The sequence below is a fragment of the Panthera pardus genome, unplaced genomic scaffold, assembly GCF_024362965.1.
Source record: "Panthera pardus isolate Hobbes unplaced genomic scaffold, ASM2436296v1 HiC_scaffold_16, whole genome shotgun sequence".
Taxonomy (NCBI): Eukaryota; Metazoa; Chordata; class Mammalia; order Carnivora; family Felidae; genus Panthera; species Panthera pardus.
This window is the reverse complement of record NW_026526721.1, coordinates 15,286,642-15,307,824: the sequence shown is the minus strand read 5'-3', so window position 1 is coordinate 15,307,824 and position 21,183 is coordinate 15,286,642. Positions and strand designations below refer to the sequence as shown.

General features: G+C 40.5%; 1 protein-coding gene across 7 annotated transcripts in view; it reads right to left on the bottom strand.

The window, feature by feature from the left end:
* Positions 1-21,183, bottom strand: part of GRIK1 (glutamate ionotropic receptor kainate type subunit 1) — a 370,160-nt gene that overhangs the window by 89,766 nt on the left and 259,211 nt on the right. For all 7 annotated transcript variants that reach the window (XM_019467826.2, XM_019467828.2, XM_019467827.2 and 4 more), the window contains exons 5-7: positions 18,615-18,668; positions 15,462-15,635; positions 6,493-6,636 (exon numbers count right to left, since the gene is read on the bottom strand). In XM_019467826.2, coding sequence (XP_019323371.1) covers positions 6,493-6,636; positions 15,462-15,635; positions 18,615-18,668 — 372 coding nt within the window. The remainder of the gene's footprint in view (positions 1-6,492; positions 6,637-15,461; positions 15,636-18,614; positions 18,669-21,183) is intronic.

The following is a 21,183-nucleotide window of genomic DNA, read 5'->3' as shown; positions in this document are numbered from 1 at the left end:
TTTTAATAAACCAGGTGAAAAATGATGAGGGCAGAGGGCAAGGAATGTTGCTAAACATTTAGGATAGAAAGTTAACAGGACTTAATTAGATAAGTGTGCTGAGGTGGATGGAGAAGTTTAGACAACCTGCAGAATTCTGGTTTGAGTGACAAGCTCTATTTTACTATAATGTTTCAGCCCAGTTACCAATGTGATAGCTATCAGGATGCCAGAGTGCGTAGATAAGCACTACCAAGTTCCCTATGCATATGTACAAAGGAAGTGTCCCTCAGAGATTGTCCTAGAAGTTTTGGACCTGACCATGAGGTCAAGGATTTATAAAAGGGGTCACATGCATGAAAGAGGCAGTTGCTGGAGAGATTTATCCAGAAAGAGCTGCTGTTTCTCTGTGAGTTGTGCTCTTCTGCCTTCAGGATGCCATTTTTGGATCCTGGTAAGTAGGATTTCAAGGGGCCATTCAGGGAAATCGGAAACAAGTTGGCTGCAATTGGAGAAGCAGAAGACCAATGGCTGACTCAAACATGAGGAAGTCAAGGTAGACTATGGGCAGTGGTGTGGCTCCTAGGTGACAAAAGAGGACTACAGAATATCTGACCAATTGAGGTGGTCAGGAAATACTGCATCATGATCAGAGGTACTCCCAGGATACCCAAGGAAGGGTGTTTGGGTGTTTCCTGGGTGCTAGATTTGAATCCAGAGTGCCTTGGTGGGAGTATAGTCAATAAGACTGTTGAGAGGGGTGAAGAGGTTTCAAGAGAAAAAAGCAAGAGGTGTACCACTGTGTATCAGAGGGCTGAAGAAGCATGATATGCTTCCATCTGAAAAAGACCCATTATTTGGGTCAAAGAAACATCAGGAGAGACTGCCCACCTGGAAATCATAAACAGTCGAAGAAAATTCTTCAAGGAAAAGAGTTAGGCTTAAAAATTCCCCAGGCGCACCTGGGGACATGAGCTTAGACTATTGGCTGGATCCAGAGAGTACAGAACAGTCCTGTCAAGCAAAAGTGTTCTCACTCTTTCTGAGCCTGGTAGGACGTGCAACAGCTAAGGGTATGGCAAGGAAGTAAGTGAGGAAAGGAGAAAGAGGAGAAACCAACCACACGTCTCCTCTCCCCTAGTCTCCCAGAAGACTTGAGCTCAAAAGGAGGAGAAATTTGATGTTAAATCACATTGGACTTCTGAGTAATATTAGAATAGAAATTCGAATTCGAGTTCCTAAGTTGAAGATCGACTTAAAGGGACCCTCGGATTGTCACTGCCTTAAGAAAACACAAAAATCACGGAACATCCTATTTTCACTGAATAATTTTAAGTGGATGATAGGAGCAACACTAAATTGGTTTTGCTGTCCCACTAGTTGTGTTTGTTTGACATCCCAGTTAACATTGTCATTTATTGACATTGGGCTTTTGTAGCAATAATAGCTTTAATAGATAACATGACAGATTCTATTTGGGAATTTGTTGATGTGGGGGTGTCAGTAGGATATGCAGATGGATGTTTTCCAATAGAGAAGTAGCTACATGAATTTAGACCGAAGGGAGAAGTCAGGGTTGTACTCAAGAAATACTTAGATATCTCCCTTGTGCATTTTTTTTCCCCTTTTAGCTCTCTATGAGTGTGGACCACTTCCAAACCAAGATATCTGTAATTCTTCAATAATCTTTGTGGGTTTATCTGCTTTAATCAAACTTACACAAGGCTACCGAGATAAACTGTTTGAAATATCACATTTTTGTGCCTCAAGAACAGTGACTTCTCATCAATTATCAATCAGATTGGGTTTTCTTAGCTCAGCAGGCAATTTTAATCGATCGTCTTTCCATATTTACTTAACCTCATTTCTCACCACTTTTACATGGGACCGCTCCTTCTGACCCCAACAGAAGGTCAACTCTTTATGCTTCATTTATACTTTTGCTGTTCACCATGTTGGAACCCACTTTCAACCAAATTCTATTTTCAGTACCCAATTCAGGTACTCTTAACGTGGGTTTCAGGCCAACTAGGGTAGTTGTAAGGCCTCTGAGACTGCAGATGAATATTTATGCCTTTTGTGGGAACAATGCAGCCATGGTTTAAGTCAGTTTTCATATAGGGTCTGTAACCCAGAAAATAGTTAAGTACCACTGACATAACCTAAAATATATAATTCACTTCACTGTGCCCATATTTCAATGCCCCTCCCAGCACCTGCAATTACAGACCCTCTTCTTCCAAGATGCCTCAGTGTGCTTGCTTCTGCTGCACCTGCTCTCACTGATTGCCCCACGGCCAGCTGGAACTTACTCTGGGTCCAGAGTAACTCCTGACCACAGACAGGAAGTCCTTTGGCTTCCTCAGCCCCCACATTCAGCTACCATTTCAATGACTGACCTGAGATGTGGTTTGCTAGGGTTTTTTGGTAGCTCAACCTGGGTGATGATTACCTAATGTTTTGGGTCCCTCTTGAACAATCATATACATGCTCTATCATCGAAAGTTTCCCTCATTCCCTGGCATCATTGCAGTTGGCTCCCTGTGCCATGTCTCTTTCCATGGGACTCTTGATTTTCCACTGCTAGGTCCTGTCCTCCGTTTTGCAAATGCTGCTACTTCATCTTGGACTCCAATAATAATAATGTTGACACCAATAAGAACAATACTGATTACATGTAAGCATGTTACATTACATGTAAGCATTACAACGTGTAAGCATTCAGTGCTTACATAAGCCAGGCAAAATATTTAATGTTTTATGTGCAATGCCTCATTTCTTCCTGACAACTGCCTTACCTGATAGACATTTTTAAGGGAACCTTCCATTTATGGTAGCTACCCTTTATTGAGCAACTATTACATGCCACACATTTTGCTAGGCTGTACATATATGTAATCCCCACAAACACATAGAATTTTTATCTGCATTTTATAGAAGAGAAACCGAGAATAAAGAGTCTCAATGACTAAGTTCACATAGACAGCAAATTGCAATTAAATCTCAGGGTCTGTGTCCCCAGTGCCAGAGTTAAATAGGCTGGCCTATTCCTCAGACCCCTGCCTCACTTCTTCACCAGAACCTATGGTCCTGGTAGACAAGTCTAGATGACCCTGTTTTTTGCCTCAATGAATTGTTTCTGGATATGATATTCATATCCCGTGTCTGTCCTACAGTACCTGCTTATAGGTCTTGTGCATTCAGTTCCTTTGCCTGTTCATTCATTCATTTATTAGCTCACTCACTTGTCTGGCATCTACTTATTGGGTGTTCATTCTATGCCCCGTCTTATGCAAGAACTAGGGAAACAAGACTGCAAAAGCACAGCTTGGAGATAGACATGTAAATAAATGTGATGATCTAACGACTGTGATGGAGCCAAAGAGCCAAAATTTATGAGTCAAGGTCAGCATAGAGAAGCTAGTGCTTGAGTTGAGACATAAAGGGTGGCCCAGAGGAGACCTTTCAATCAGAGGCAAGAGAATTTGGTGGGAGCATATTGCCAAGTTCAGGGAGCCCCAGTAGGTTCAGCAGGTGCTGGGATTGGGGCAGGAGATGAGAGGGATGGCATAGGAGATCAGCAACCAGAGCACTGGAGACCCTGAAGATTCTGCCGATGAGTGTAGGTTTTATGCCAGACACGCGAAAGCTTCAAAGGAAGTCTGTCGTTTCTCCACTGTGTCGAATTTGTATAGTAAATAGTAAAATCCATATCTTCCAGTTTGGGGGGAGACAGTTCCCTGTAGTGCCCAGTTAATTTTACTTGTATGATGGAGTCTCAGTACCTCTTGCTGGGTGGGGATTTATAATCTCCTAATATATTTGCTTAGCAAATGCCTCCAGAGGTGACACTGTGACACACTCTCCCAGGTTTAAAATGCCCTTTAATTCTTCCTCTCTCCAGTCGGCCTGAAACACCGAAGGGTGGTTAGCCTGAATAACTTGTCTGCAAGGCTTACTGATTCTAAATGATGTGTGAAGTTATCAGGGATTAGTGCACACACAACCACCTCTCTGCTTGGAAAGTTTACCTCCTGTGACAAATTTCATCTTCACCCCATAAATTCAACCTGCTGACTTGCTCCTTTACATGGTTTCTGATTATAGTTTGGAAATCCTTTAAAAAGTGATAGTTACTAAACGAAAGGACCCAGGGAAGTTTTAGGACCACGTGCTTTACTAAAAACCGATGCCTGCAAAATTTCGTTGAGTTAGGCACTCTTTGAAAGAAACACCTGCATTCTATCACGTTTGCATGTTTTGGGCTGTCTCAGAATTCCTTCCGTGCAATCTTTCAACAGGCTGTGACACGGCTCCTGGTCCCTCCCTATCCCATCTCTGCAGGTACGTGTGTCCTGCCAAGGGCGGCATATGGCGTTGTGACTCAGGAGACAAAAAAGATGAGCACAATGGTGACAAAAGTTTTCAACCCATGATGCACCTCTCCCTTCAACCCCCAACTGTGTAGCCTGAGAATGGGGAATTTGCTCTTTGGAGTAAAAGATCATAAAATGCTTTCTTGCTTTCATTGTGGTCCCTCATCTTGGAGTTCATTATTTCTTTAAACATGCCTAACTGTAGCTTGGAAATTTTACTTTCTTATACAAGCAAAAAGATGCTTGGGGTGCTCTGAGTGTTTGATCCTGAGCTTTCATGAGGCCTCATGCCTTTCCTTGCACTGGTACGAGATGAAAGGAAACCAGCTGTTTTCTTGTTAAAGATCAAGGTGATCAGGATAGTGATTCAAGACCTAGCGATGATTGCTGCAGGGAGAGCAGAGGCTGGGTGATGTTATTCCTTTAGGCACAGTATGTCAGATTTCTGTGGCTGTCAGAAAGAGTATTTCATTTCATGCCTATTTGTGATTTCTTTGTTGTTGTTGTTGTTGTTGCTGGGTTTCAATTCCTGGCATCATACTCAGTAAACTGAATGAGGCTATTATTAGTAGTCTATCCGAATGGTAAGAGAAGAGCTAATATCTCAGATTCTTACTATGTTTCTGTGCTGTTCTTAACAACCTCACTTTTTATCCTCACAATAATGCTATGAGATAGAAGGTGTCATTCCTATTTTACAGAAGAGAATATTGAGACACAAGAGTTTAAGTAACTCTTAACTTCAGGTAGTTAATGAAGTTAAGTAACTCAACTTCATTGTGTGGGTTATACTGCTCACAAATGTTAGTAGAGCTGGGATTTAAACCCAAGCAACCACACCAGGATTAGGGTGAAGTAAGAGAGTTTCCCTAGGGCACAAAATTTAAGGCAGCACTCCCTTGAAGTCTCGTGTAGGTGCGGGGCTCAAACCTGAGAGTGAGTGCCTCCTTGAATCACATTCCCAGGGAACTTCTTTGCTGCTTGCCATACCCTAGACTCAGCCTTGCTTTGGAGGCTGAATAGTGTTAAACCTCATGGCATACTGCCTCTCTGGTTCTCATCCTTCTGGATCAGAGTCATCTGTTAACAGGGAAGTAGATTGAACAGCCCAGGAAAGGGTTTGTAGAGACAAGCAGGGATGGAGCCCAAAGTAGGATTTCTCCCTTGCTCTTGGCTGGGCATTCTTCTCTTGTACTATGTGCCCTCCCATTCTTTTCTTTTCTGACTTTGTCTCACCTCAACCATCTCCAATACAGAGGGCAATAAAGATGCTCTTCACTTGAGAGGTAAATTTCTGCATCCCATAGAGAAAACATTAGAGCAGCATCACAGAGGAGGGTGTGTACTCAGACCTTATTTCATCTTGTCAAGTCCAGACACACCCTGAGGTATATGTTGATGTCAAAGCTAATCCAAGGACACATATCTATGAGAGAAATCTCAGAATCTTAGAACAGGGTCTGCTGAGGAGAAGTCAAATTGCACCGGGAGAAAAGGAAAGTGTAGGGGGGTTAGTCCAGGATCTCAGGGCAATCATGAAGAACTCAGAGAAGTCCTTGAAAATCTTTTAGTGCACTTGGTCAGTTTTGAATAGGACTGGACTTTTCTGGTGTGCTGACAAATGACAAAATAATTGCTATTTCATTAGGACAAACATCCCTCTGTTCAGTCATGCACAACTTGATATTTAGGAAACCACTGGAATTATGGGATGGATTATGAATTTAGGAAACCACTGGAATTATGGGATACCAGGTGGGAACTATCCCTGGTATCTCTCAGTGATGGGCAAACCCATTCTTTGACTCAATGCAGCCTGGAATAAGCACCTATGAGCTCCTAATCACATATGTGGAGGAGAGCCAGCAGCAAATGAGATGAGCATAGTGGAGATGAAGGAGAGTGAGTATTATGATCTGGTAGCTTCTTTGAACTTCTCAACATCATGCTAGAAAAGTTCTGGTAGTCCTTCTAGATAAACATTTACCAGTGAAATCCCAGCAGATTGGATGATGATGGTTTCTCCTCCTTTATAGATATCATACCACCAAAGCCATGTGGGAAGACCACCCTAAATCAACAAGTCAAACAGCACTCTGCGTAGGGAAGAACTGGGCTGTGAGCGAGTAGCACTTGCCTCTTTAATTAGGTTCATAAATCTGGGTCCAAGGCGCCATGGCTTGTGTCGATGACACTGTAAGGAGCTGACGGTCAGCTGGGAAGCCCGGTGGGAGGCAATGGCCACCATGTACACGGCATCATACATCAGAGCCGCTTCAGTCTGTGAAGGAAAACACGCATCACATCTTCAGTTCCACCTTTGTTTACCTTCCTTTACCTACAAAATCATTCTGCCTGCTTCCTTTATCTCCTATTTGTCTGATCTCAACAACCATTCATTCTCCAGCTGAATAGTCTTCACTCTCCAGTAGCTATTTTTCTCTAACATAATACCTCCTACTCCACAGTAAACTGGAGTCATAGCTCTGCTTTGTTTTGAGTTCTTAAAAAAATTTAAAAAAAATTCAAAAAATAAAAAGCCCACCTCACTGATGTCAGCCACATAAGTCTTGGTTCGGGGAACAAATATTTGGAGCATCTTCCGTGTTAAGCATGGTGTTAAGATCAACTACATTGAGTTAGAAGTTACTAAGCCTCAACATTTTAATATGAGATTTTGTTTTTTAGGACTTATACCCATTTATATGTTTATTTGCTTGTTTCTATTTGGTAGAAAGAAACAGATTCAAGCAAAACTAATAGGTAATTTCCAAATAGAGATACTTGTGTTCTTTGCTTCTATTTACTAGAGCCAAGAAGGTCTGAGATATGGAATCAAATCAAACAGCAGGTTGTAAGAGACCTTCTGAAAAACAGACCTGTGTAACTAGCTCAGAATACACCTTCTTTTATCAGCATTTGCTTTTTTTGATAGAAAGTGTCAGTGGTTATTGCTTTTGGGGGTTGGGCATCTCATTCTTCCCTTCCTCATGATATTTCTCTCACTTGCAAAATTTCACACAAAACTGGTAGAATTTTTATAAAAATATTGTCATGTTTTCTTAAGGATAAAATCATATAATACCTTCACATTTTAGTTGAGGGTTTTCATCACAAATTTATTTGAAATTCTCAACAAGCTCCCCAAATCAACAGAACAGATAGATGAAACTACTGATGTAGGAAAACTGACCTTTAGACAGGATATTGACTTGTGTAGAAACATACATATAGCCAACAATTGGTAGAGTTAAACCTAGAATTCAGGTCATAGATCAAAGATTATCATGTATTTTTTTTTTTCAGAAATCTGTTGATTCAACATTTATTATGCACTTACTGAGCATGTCTTAATGGAGGTGGAAAGAGAGGGTAAGGGTTACTAACATCTTGCACTTTATCCGTCTATGGGCCAGAGAGTATCCCCACTTTAAATCTGTTTCCTGTGCAATCGCTATCATGGCATTTTCCATATGTATTTATAGTGACATCTGTTTCTCAATAAGAATGTGGGTTTTGCGAATGCAGAAATGGTTCAACTTCATTCTCTCTCTCTCTCTCTCACCTCCCTATATATACATATATAAATTTAATTTAATATTTATATATTATATATTTAATGCTTATTTATGTTGAGAGAGAGTGTGTGTGCACGTGTGCACACAGGTGGGGGGGGGCAGAGAGAGAGAGAGAATCCCAAGCAGGCTCCTCACTGTTATCACAGAGCCCAATGTCAGGCTTCATCTCACAAACTGTTAGATCACGACCTGAGCCAAAATCACGAGTCTGATGCTTAACCTACTGAGCCACCCAGCACTCCTCGACTTTATTCTGTAGTGGCTAGCAGAGTTCCTGGCATATAAAAAGATCCTTAATAAATGTTTGCAGAAGGAAGTCATGGTATCTCTTGCCTTAAAATGGGCTACATTTTTGTGAGACCTGTATAACGCCAAGGTTTTAAGATGTCCTTCTAAGATAAATTGTTTCATCAAGCATCCATGTTCTTCACCATTCTCCTTTATCAATTTGGTGGAATTGAAGGAGAGTAATCTATTGGTAGAATGAGACCTTTTGAAACTCAGTAACAATAGCCGCCTTTTGTCAAGTTCTTATTATAAGTCAGGTGCTACCCTGACATGAAATCCTCACCATATCTGTTATTCTTTTGCGGTTAAAGAAGTGACCAGGTTAAATAGCATCCCCAACCTAGTGGAGGGAAAACCAAGATTCAGAACAAGGAGGTTGGTGCTCGGGTTTGTCTTCACAACCACGAAACCGAACTAACTGCTTCTAAAGCAAGTTTTTGTCTGATGATTTAATAAGTACAATAATAGCTCAATTATGGTGAATATTCACTGACAACTTACTACACACCAGGCACTATAAGCATTTTCCACATGCCGTGTCCTTAAATTGTTGAAATGATACCTTTGAAATAGGCAAAGTCCCCATTATACAGACAGGGAAATGGAAACTTGGAGAAGTAACTTTAGGAAATAACTTTGATAACTCCCTAACTTATTAGGCAAGCGAGAATTTCACCTCAAGATGTAAACTTAGATTTCAGAGCTCATGCTCTGAAAAACCGCTTAACTGCTATGCTATGAGGACCTGGACCTTTTTAGCAGTGGGATATGCTTTTCATAAATTTGTATGTGTAATCACTAGTTGACAAATGGAATGATTTGGTACAGAAGTGTGAGGAGTAACGTTCCAATGATCTAATGTTTTCATAAGCTGGGCTTAGAAAGGATTCTGACTTTCTTTGTCAAGGCTGCCTCTGCACTTGGCTGGGAAATAACATGGTTCACAACCATGGGCCTGATCTGTGCTTTTCAAATTCGAAGAAGAAAACCATTTATTCTAAAACCATGCTTCCTCTTGAAGTGCAGTGTTTTCTCAGATGGAAGAGACATGTCCTCTACCTATTTTATAGCACTAATAAACTATCCCTGAATTCCCTTTCCTCTTTAGTTCTGTGCTGGAGGCCAGTGACAGAGCAGCAACCCTCAAGTCATTTTAAGTAAATTTAAAAAAAAAAATTGGCCCGTGTTTCAGAGTTTGTTTTTCCAAATGCGTTTCTGTGCACATTTTATTCATATCGGAAGCCTGAACGAAACCCCATTACTCAGTGCCCCTAAGAAAATCTTTTAACCGCAACATGGATCACGAAACAAGCATATGAAAAGCAGTCTCACACAATGTTTTAGTTATCACAACAGCATGCAATGGGTTAACTTAACAGCATGGGTTAACTCAGCAGGTCTGGGGTGCTCACACTCTACGTATTCAAAGAAAAGACTGACCTTTGGTTACTGGGAAAAAACACCCCAAACCTTGGCTGATCATAGTGATTCTGTATCTTTGGGGTCTTGGGCATTGCTAAACAGTGTCAGCCAACAGTGTGATTTATGACGAATGCCTATTTTTGTTCATCTGGGGCCCCGGGCCGTGCTATTTCTGAGCTGAGTAACTAAGTACTCAGTAACTGAGTAACTGAGCTGAGTAACTAAGACTAAGACTAAGTAACTAAGGTCAGATATGGGGCTGCTCTGTGCCTACGTGACTGACTCCCGATAAAAAACCCTCACACCGAGGCTTGGGTGAGCTTCCCAGCTTAGTAACACTTCACACATGTCCCACATCATTGCTGTAGAGAATGAAATACTGTCACCACAACTTTTCTGGGAGGGGAACACTAGTAGTTTCTGCATAGTTTCTCCTGGACTGTGTGCCCTTTGTAACTTTTTCCTCTGATGGTTTTAATCTATATCCTTTTGCTGCAATAAACTGAAACTACGGGTCTAACAGGTCTGCTGATTTCTGTGAGTCCTTCTACCAAATCGTCAAACCTGAACATGGTCCTGGGGACCCCAACACAATCCAGTGAGATGCTACACCTTAGGAATGAGGATTAGTGACAGGATGTGGCTTTACAGAGTCCTTGCATTTTGCTCTCTTCCTGGTATATAACACTGTTGGGAAAAGCTGGACAAGATCGGGGTGCTGAAGGAAGACTTAGTCCTTGTGGAGCGAACGGGCAAAAAGTATGGATTTCCCATCTTCTCTGCAAATTTAGAAATATTCACTAACCTGGTATGGTTAATGAATATCAAATATCTTCTCTTCTAAAAGAGAAGTTCTCCCAAATAACACCCTTTCCCTTCATTTCCTGAATTTACTCTCTTACTTGGGTCCTCTATTAAAATACCTCACCCACAGCATACAGCTGGCAGAATTTGTCTCTTAGTACGAATTAGCTAGTTTCCCTTGTGGGGGCGGATGCTGTTGAGGAGCCAAAGTAGCGGGAGAGGCAGTGAACATCCCGAGTTGGGAATGATGCTGCAAAGAGCGAGCCGCAAGCAAACCAGGGTTTGGAAATGGGCTGTAGAGGTAGTAAAGATATAATCATGTACTCACAATCTAGAAATTTGGTAATTAAGGCAGCAACTCCAGCAGGTCCAGCGAGACCCGGCACAGAGGTTGACATATTGTAACGTGAAGAAGCATTTTTAGCTTTTGAGAGAGACAGGGAGGAGTTGGAAAAAGAGGACCTTATGTGGAGTTGGAAAACATACCCAGGTGATTCCACTGATCGCAGAAGGTCACACAGGTACCAGGGAAGGAGCCATCCTGGGCTCCATGGGCAAGCCAAGAAATTTGTCTCTTGTAAACAAAAAGGATTCTGCCTCTGCATTTCAGAATGCCTTTTGTTCTTTGATTGAGTACACACTGGCTTCACAGCAGGTACCATCAAGTAAATTCAATTCTATGTCCTGGAGGCTTTGTAGACATTATCTAATTTAATCTATAGAGCACTGCACAGTATTATTTTACAGATTTACAGATGAGCTAGCAGGCTCCTAGAGGCTAAATAACCTAGTCAGGTCGTTTAGTTATTTAGAGGACATAGCCAGTACTTAACGTAGGCTTTGCTTATCTGGAAAGGTCTTGCTTTCCCGCTGAATCCCACAGCCCATTGTCTTTCATCACTGGAGCGAGTGAACATTTAGGTGGACACTCAAAAGTGCCTCCCTTTTGGGCCATGCTAGGAAATACTCACATGTGACATAAAACTACTGACCTAACTTGATATTGTGAATGCATTTAAAGGACCGGGAAGGCCAATGATAGACCGGCATTGTGTTTCTATGATCCCTATGTAGTGTTGAATCATATATAGTTTTGGTTCACAGTCAGAGAGGAATCTATCCTAAAATGAACCACTCCATTATCCCAGTCTATCTAAAAGCCAATAGATCAAATCAGCCCAAATGTTAAGGGAAATTTAAACGTAGTGAAAAGAAATGAAGTAGATTTTATAAAATCACTCCAACCTCTATTGAGTTAATTAACACTTCGGTTGATAAAACACCTTCTTTTTTTAATCTCAAGATGTTTTAAATAACGAGTTTCACTATTTTTGAACTCTACTGACTCAGTAACAGTTTTCTTAACTTAATTTTAACCATATTTTTCAAGTCAACATTTGTTCCCTTTAATTACATCTATGGCTCTTAAGTCTGGAGTCAATATTTTTCATCTTGGACATGTTTTTCATGTTTGGATGTGTTTTGATATGTATCATAATATTATTTGATGATATTTTAGTGTATGACGTTCTAAGAAATTTTTAATAGTTAAACATATTAAAGGGGCACCTGGGTGGCTCAGTTGGTTAAGTCTCTGACTTTTGATTTTAGTTCAGTTAGTGATTTCACAGTTTGTGAGTTCGAGCCCCGTGTCAGACTCTGTTGTGACAGCACAGAGTCTGCTTAAGATTCTCTCTCCCTCCACTTTCCCTGCCCCTTCCCCACTCTTGCTCTCTCAAAAGAAATAAATTTCAAAAAAACATTAAAGAGGACATTAGACAAATAGGTGGGAAGTAAAAACACATGGGTATTTTTAAACATATTTAAAATTTTTCTACATTATATATTTATAAGACATCTGTATATGTATGTAGTGCACACAAAAATATAACTATATAGGGCAACAGGGAAATTCACATCGGAGAGTGGTGGTATAATGCATACAATTTCAGAGAATGCAATTCTATTAGAGTAATGGCGTAACTTAAATATTAACAGTGGTTAGTCTAGGTTAATTTTTAAAATAATATTAATAGTTTAGAATAATCTCTATCTGCACTACTCAGGCCTATTTCTTATTTATAGGAACTCTCTTTGGACTTTTACAGAATTATTTCGGGACTATATGAATATTTTTCATTTAACATCTTGGTCTTAGCAGATGCTCAATTCTTATTTATTTAGTATTAGTTCCTTTATTAAATACATAGTTATTGAAGGCCTGCTTTGTACCAGGCCTTTCCCAGTGCTGGGGATGAGGCAGATCACAAAACGACAAAGTCTCTGTCCTCATGGAGCTTATATTCTTGTAAGGGAAAGCATAGAACAAACAAATCAAAGTGTAGTGTATTAAGTCACAGGGCTACAGAGCAAGGGAAAACAGACTATGAGAGAGAGAATAACAGCAGGGGGCTACTATTTAGATTATTTAGATAGCGGATTCATAGCAGGCTTCTCTAATGAAGTGGCAAACCAGAATCAGGGAGGGTTTTAGGTAGTGAGAGCCACAAATGATACAGATACACGAAGGAATAAAACATGAGATCTGAGGACTACAGACCCTGTGGAACTGAAACCAGGGGACGTTTCATCAGTAAGGTCGAGAAGAAAAGAGTCTGAGTACAGAGGCGACACGCGAACAAAGATTTGTTAGATCTGGGCCCCAGCTTGGAGACATGGGGTGTGCTCTCTTGACTCAGATTAGTCCGCTGAGTGCCTTTAAAGCTGCTCTTTAAATTTGCTGTGACTCAGTTTCTACATCCCCAAACGGGTCCCCTTTACTAGAAGCAGAAAGGAAACAGTGAACTGGTAAATGGACTCTTTGGGTAAATAAAGGTCAATATCATGCTTCATGGGATAAATTGCAAAACTATACCTATTTTTTTTTCTTTCTATGGTATCTACATGAGATGGGTGGATACTAACTGAACTTGCTGCAATAATCGTTTTACAATATATGTAAGTCAACCCGTTAGGCTGTACACATTCTACAATGTGTACAATTGTATCTCAGTAAAATTGGGGGCAAACAATTCTGCATGACCATGGGATCCAACTTCTAGTGGGTGTGGTGTTCTACCACATTTTTGACTAGTCTAGACATGATCTGATATAGCTGTATACTCCCCACTTTTAGTGCCCTGGTGAGCCCTTCTCTTCTGTTCTGATAAACCCCTATTTTCTTTTTTATAGTGTATAATAATAACAATAAGCAATAACAGAGCCTAGAGATCTCTTTCTTAGGGGAGATGACAGTCATAAACTTCAGGCAAAACAGGACCTCTTCCATCCATTGGAACTTGGCTCTGTCATGCCTCTTGCCCACGGGACTGTCATTTGCCCAGGTCACCAAGAGCTGTGCTGGGGAAATAGCAGTACCCCGTGCCTGGCCTGAGTCAGTGTGAGTTGTGAGGCTCTTGCCTCCTTATTAATGATTTTCCTCACCTCAGTCAATATGTACAAACTGTCCTGTCAGCTCAGTATAATTGAATACAACAGATGCTTTTTTTTTTTTTTTTTTAAATAAATTAAGCCATCCTTGTGATGAATATTTACTGTTTGGCATGAATCCACAATCTGTGTTAACATAGCTCCAAACTGTAACTTTTTTAGTGGTATATACCAAGCAGAGGTAACAATTATTTGAGATCTTATCCTATGATAGAAATCTCGTTGGGGGCAGGGAGGATGGTCAGAGGGTTTTGAGCCATATTTGAACTCACTGGAACTACAAATCCAAGAGGAAAACGAGAAAAACCAGTGTATTAGCATACCTCTCTGTCTCTCTCTGTCTCTGACTCTTTCTCTCTCTCTGGCTTGCTCCTCCCCTTTCAGAAAGCCTAGTATTTCCTCAGATATTCTCTACTTGTTCTTATTCAAAGCAACATTTTAAATCGCCCAAGGCTCATTTGTACCAAAATGCTTCCCATCATTATCTCTCAGATCACTTTGTGTATTTTAAGAGTTATTTCAGGTTTGAAAAACAGACAGGGAGCTTGAACGTGGAATCATCCAGAACCACTTCATTCATTCATTTATTTTTTCTACTCACTTGTTTCTCATGAAAAAAGAAATCCCAAGTTCATTTCTCTGCAAGATGATACCTTTCAGTTATCAGTAAATTGCATCTTTAAAGCAAGAGTGCTTCTCCCGATGATGGCAAGAGAGAAATGAAATACTAGGCCAATTTCAAATGCTATTACCTGCCTGCATTCCCAGTGTCTTTCCCTTTAGATGACACTGTTCCTACATAGAAAGCTCTTTTTTTTTTTTTTTTTTTTTTTTTATCTCCTGCTATTTTCTTCATCACACAGGGAGCTTCATTAGAGAAATAAAACTAGGGTAGGTGCCTTTGACAACAGAAGACAAATGATGTTAGCAAGAAGCGCTCTGATGAGGCAGTTTGCAATTTATCTGTTCAGCAGAGTACCTCTCCTTTGTCAGGGGGTGGGTCTGGCAACTGCTTCAAGAGCAACATATGGCTGGTGTGAATCAGCGTCAATGTCTGCAAAGGTGTTCCTGTACATATCCAGGCAGGAAGAACGTGAACACGCCAACTGTATGTAAATCTGGCACTTTTCCATGTGTGCTGCCGCTTGCTGAGATGTGGCAGAAACGAGGAAGGCAGAAATGAGGTTCTGTCTAATTTTTGTAGGCAGCTTGTTCCTCTTCTTTCTCTCCCTTCTTCCCAAGGCCACATTCCCAGGGGGCAAAACTCTCTCCACTTACCCTCGCTTTGGTTTCTGCCTTGGCTCCATCTGGCTGACAATGGTGGCTACTCTTATTAACTTGATCTGAGGCGTGTATAGTCAGAAGGCTGAAAATAGCAGTTTTTGAGAGTAGCCATGCCGAGGCATTGAAAATATCCGAAAAGTTTACTCCTTCTTCTTTCATTCAAGTCAAGGCACAGGTTGTGGTACGTTTACTCACACTAGAGAAGGCATGCGAGATTCTTAACCCAACCCCCGAGGAATTCAAACATCGTCTCAAGTGATTCTATTTTAAGACTACTTACTGTCATCATGCCATCCAAAAGGCCAGTCTCTGGCCTGGGGGGGGCCTGCAGTCTCTCCATGGACCACTTCTCAATGATGGACGACACGCGAGGGTTGTCAATATTAAGCAGCCGAAACCCGGTCATGTTTACACCACTGTACCTATAGAGTTCCAGATCTAAAGCAAATAAGTCCTGCGCAGTATTAAAAATGATAAAAGTAGAAAGGGTTAACATTTTCAATGCTCTCTATGCAAAAGAGAATAACGATCACAGAAGCAACAGATTAAAACTAAAACGGCAAACATCCTCATGCCACTTCATGAAAGAACATTTCCTATGGTTCTTCCTTGGTGTGTTGCCTGAGAAGCTCTAAGGCAGTGGACAGTTTTCGTTTGCATCTATTTTTTTGCAACACTGTTAGAGTTTGGGCAAATCAAGAAGAGGAATTTGGCTGTCAATAATTAGTATGCTCTTGGGTATTCTGAGAAGTTGGAGAATTCTGTCCGGGGTATAGTGTTTGGGGTGTTGGAAGGTATCTTTGTGTCTACTTGTTCCGATGCCTTTATTTTATACATGAGGACACTGAAAATCTGAGTGGTGATGTGATTGGTTCAAGAATGACCCGCTTGTCAGTTCCTCCCTTCTCCCTCACATCTGGCTGCCTCAGATCTTATAAAGGTGGTGGAATTTGGAACTTGCATATGCACTTGACAGGAAGATCATTTCCAGGAGGAAAAATTATCATTTCCTGGCTCATTGAAAATCACCCATGTCCCATACATTGAGTGCATGAAGAATGTTCACCGGACACAAGCTCTGAATAGGAAGCGAAGGGTTCTCTTCAGAGAATACATTGGAGCATAGAGTTGTGTGAACCTGGGTATCACAACAGTAGAACTAGTTCCCTGTCAGACAGCGTTTCCAGAAAAAAAACATTTAATCCACTCGTGTCTTCCATGACAGAGGAGGCTGAGTGTAAACCAGGGGTTTATGTTGATTCATATTTAAAACAGATCTATGCGATAATTGCAACTTTTTTCTTATGAAGAAAGGTTTGACGCTAAAATGCCATTAAAAATGTCTCACATTGAAGAATAAACCAGACTTCCAAAATAACATTTAACAGGAAAAAAAAAAGAGAAAAACTTCCATAGAAATTTCCTAACGGTGTAGATGCTTTATGGAAGTGTAATGCAAGATAGTGTATTACCAGTGACGACCGCAGTTCTAAGGAGAAAGAAGTAGCTTCAGAAATACCTCATGATTTGTATTTGCAGAAGATGCATCCAGATTTGTTCTTTTGAAGAATTCTTCTCTACACTGCCACCCTTTCCCAAGATAATGTTGGATTAGACTGCAGAACTTTAAGAGGGCAGCTCTGTGCTCCTGGCTCAGTATCAGAAAAAGAGTACTGCCTTCTAAAGTGTTATATATATATTTTTCCCTTTGTACTATGTAACTCTCTTTCTCCTTTTAAGTTTTATTAATACTCATGGGCAAGAAGGGTAAGAATATATAAAAGCAAAGCATGGAAGAATGCAGATAAAACCAAAGGAAAATGCTTAAAGAAGCAAATTTAAAGAAGAAGACCTAGAAAGATTTCCACCCAATGAATGGAAGAAAAGTTACTCAAACTACAAGAGGTCAGACAGAAAATTCCAGAATGCATATGGAATCCCTCACAGACTCCATAGTACATGACACAGTGTGCTAAAATGAATACATTACACAGGTGCAAAATTAGGTGGGCTTAAAAGTTGAGGTTTCTATGCAATATAGAATACGGAAAGCCTAGGGTCCGATTTGCAACACCTGCTTGTCAGGGAAGGATGAAAAAAGCAAGACTATGAGAGTAAGTTGTTTGTTCCTGAAAGGTCTCTGTGAAGACCAGCCTTTTTCTTTGTTCATATTCTTTCCCAAATTTCAACAAAACTAGCCTTAGGAGGGTGCACAGCCAGGGATGATAGAAATTTCTGTGGCAGGTGGCCACGCCACCTTGAGTAGAACCCAGGTATTCATGGTGATGGGGAGATGGTTGTACTTGTGACCTAAGATGCTTTCCAGGTCTCAAGGTTTCCCTTGACTGTTCTGACAGAAGATCTGATTAGGATGTCCATGAGGGAGGGAAGATCATGGAAACTTTAGTTCAAGATCTTCTGCCCTGCATCCCCCTCCCTTGTCCCAAAAGCTCTGGAGGAGTGATGATTTGGCACTTGCCCCAGAACATTGGTCTCATGATGTCCTCTGTACCTCTTCATGCTCTCGGAGATACTTGAGTGAGGAATAGAATGAACTGTTTCTATCAGTAGTATGCATTCAAGGACAGCTGGTCCTTGTTCCAAATTCTTATATTTCCCCTACTCATCAGCCTCCCTTGCAAGTTTTATTTGGTAAAATGGTACTTAATACGTTTCCCAGAATCTGCGTGGATTTCAGTGGACACACCTTAACCGAGTAGTAAAGAAGGTTGGTTTTATGTTTTCTTTTCATGTAAGAAAGTGGAATGTGTGTGTGTGTGTCTGTGTGTGTGTGTGTGTGTGTGTGTGTGTGTGTGTTGGGAGGGGTGTAGTGGGGGGGCACTGATTTTTGAAATTGAATGAGAGTTATCTCATCATTCACATGTGTTAAATGCCCTAAGTCATTCTCCCTTGATCTGATACTCTCAAAATTTAGGGTGCTGTTTTTTAATTTCTTAGGCTCAGTGTCATTTTTTTTTTTTTTATGGTGAAGAATATTCTCTGTGCAAAGCATCTCTGATGCTCCTTTTCTTAATGGTCTTCAAAACACCTGACAGGTGACCCCTGGCTAAGCCAGCTATCTACTGGACTTGGGCAGGTAAATCACATGGATCAAAAAAGCCAAGATATACTTTAGTGTGCCTTCTAATGTATATAGAAAATGTAGATGATTCTTCTTTATGCATATGCACTTTGACAGTTTCTATTTAATGGAAGTATCATTTTAATCCCTTTCCAGATGCATATACATAGATGCTAGTTTAAAAAAGAAAAAAAAACCCTGCTGTTCAGCATTTCTGGATTTATAGGTTTCTTAGGAAAGTAATACAAATCTCCATGACAATATCCTGCCTCTGACACTGGTGGGGATGACTCTGAAATAACTGGAAATGTTTCCTATAGCATGGAATACGTTTCTACCAGATGTGCTTACCAGGGTTGTGAAAAAGTAGTGATAGTACTCAGTCATCATGCCCATGAACAGAATCTGCAAAAGAGAAATATGGGGAAAGAATCAGAAAAAGAATTATAATAAGAAATAGATCATGAGTAGGGCAATTGCAATAGCTTGAGGACATAGAACAGGAAGAGGCTTTGGAAACCCATGGATTCAGCAGATCAGAAACCTGAGACAGATCAGTGGCTGATGTGGGCTGATGCGGACCCAGGCCATTAACCTCCATCCAATATTCTTTCATTAGACTATGTTCGATCTTCATTGAAGTGGCAGGTCTAACGATCAAATTTAAAAATAGTTTATGCTCACCAAAGTTAATATTTGGAATTGTTCTTAATAATGCAGTGTTTTACTTTCTTTATTGCCTAGGTTTCTGAGTAACACCATGCTTAGATAGATATTTTATTGATCTCCTTAGCTTTAATACTTATCGTAATGCCTCAGAGTAGAACTCATTAAATGTTGAATTGCAATACTGGTATGTAGATGTATTTAAATGAGGATTTATACATATGCATATCTCTGAAGCCTCTCTCTCTACTGCTCTCCCATCTTACCCCACAGTGTGAGGAGGGGAAAAGAGGATTTGTTTATAGATAGAAGGATGGGGACCATTCTTGTACAAATGCCACACCACCTCTTAATTCTGATCCCCAGTTACCTACTTGGGATCTTGACAGTTCCAGACATTCTGTGTGTATTGTTTTTACCTAGAAGGGGAGGGGGAAAGAAGGTGAGCAGAAAGGACAAGGTTTCTGGGTAGAGGTAGTTTATTAAACTGTGATCTTATTTTGGATTCCTGGAAATGGTGTCCACTGAGGAGAAATAGTTGCAAATGACTTGGAGATAAGCAACAGTTTCTAAATCTCCCAAATCAAGGGCATCGCCTTCCTTGGGGGCAGGTCAGCAAAGGACTATTTGGGTGCTGTTTCTCGGTATTTGTATAGAAATGAATGCAGAAGCCTAGGAAATAAAATTTCCAAGTCGGTTCTCCCCACAACTCTGATAAATTCTGAATGCAAATGAGAACACCCTCTGGAAATTTTAAAATCGGATATTCTTAGACTCCATTATAGAGCCATCCTGAATTGGAATTCCTCAGAGCAGAGTTTGGATTTCTGTATTTCACAGCAGTGGTTGAGAATCACCAATATATGGAAAACATGTCCATTCACAACAAAGAACAGACTTTTATAACTGCAATTGAAGAAATGGATTGCAAAGATCTCAGGAAAGGCAACATATGTTATCAGAGGTCCTAGAAAGTGCCTAAGATATGTAAACTAGAGTGATTTCATGTGAAAAGGTATAAAGAATGAAGAGAGTATTCAATGACAGCACTGAACACACCAATCAGACACTTTTTTTGCCCTCTTCTGCTAATGTGGAGACCAGAGGAATATTTAGTGAAATTGTAATGTCATGAAGGTAAGACAAATGACAGGAAACTCTCTCTGAATCCTGAGCCCCACCGTGTGTAAGTCACTCCTATGGTGATAACAAGACTGAGCTCACAAAAGAATTTTAAAAAGGGTAGAATTGCTTTAGGGCCATCAATAACGTTTAAAGCCATGCATGGTGAGGTCTTGTTAGCTGGTCTCTTATATCATCGGAGCATAAAGAGCTAACCTGCCACGGTCAGTCAGGAATCCAATTTTTCACTTTGGTTGTTAGATAGTGTAATTGCAGCCAAGCCTACCTCTTGAAAGAGGACTGGGCAAGTTTTATGTCAAGATATAGAGCTGGACACTGAGGTTTAAAATATCGTTTCTAACACTGAAAAAGCAACAAAAAGGCACCTGAGTTTTCAGCCTTTCACTGGGCTGACTTTTCTTCTAAAATGTGATTTCGGAGGGGCTCCTGGGTGGCTCAATCTGTTAAGCATCTCACTTTTGGTTTCGGCTCAGGTTATGATCTCGTGGTTCGTGAGTTCAAGCCCCACATTGGGCTCTACGCTTGGCAGTGCAGACCCTGCTTAGGACTCTCTCTCCCTCTCTGCTCCTCCCCTTGCTCATTCTCTCTTTCTCTTTCTTAAAAATAAATAAGTGAATTAAAAAAATAAAAAATAAGAATAATACGTGATTTGGAGACGTTTGGTTGCCAATTGAGGGCATAGGCTTTTTTTTTTTTCTTAAACATTTTTTTATTGGATGCAAATATTCATTCGATATGCCTTGTATTTAATGTCAGAAAAAAGTTATGAAGACACAGTGAATATTCGTCTAACAGGTCTACTTTTATTGCAGATAGAACCCTTGGGTCATCCGGGTATACTTTTTATTTGGCATGCTAGAAAAATCTCCATTCTTGACTTTCCTACTTAGTGCCTGGGTGAGTTTCTCCTAGTTCTTCCTTTGAATTTCCTATAAATGGAAAATAAGAAACGAGTATAGTCATGGATCATTCACCTGCTACCTTTGTGTACTCACTAGGACACAGGTGATTGGGAAGCTTCTAGATAAGAATAAAGCCAGTAGCATCAAAAGTGGTGCTTTTTAAGCAATCATCCATGTAAGAGTCTGTAGACTGGTTGGGGCCAGCAGTT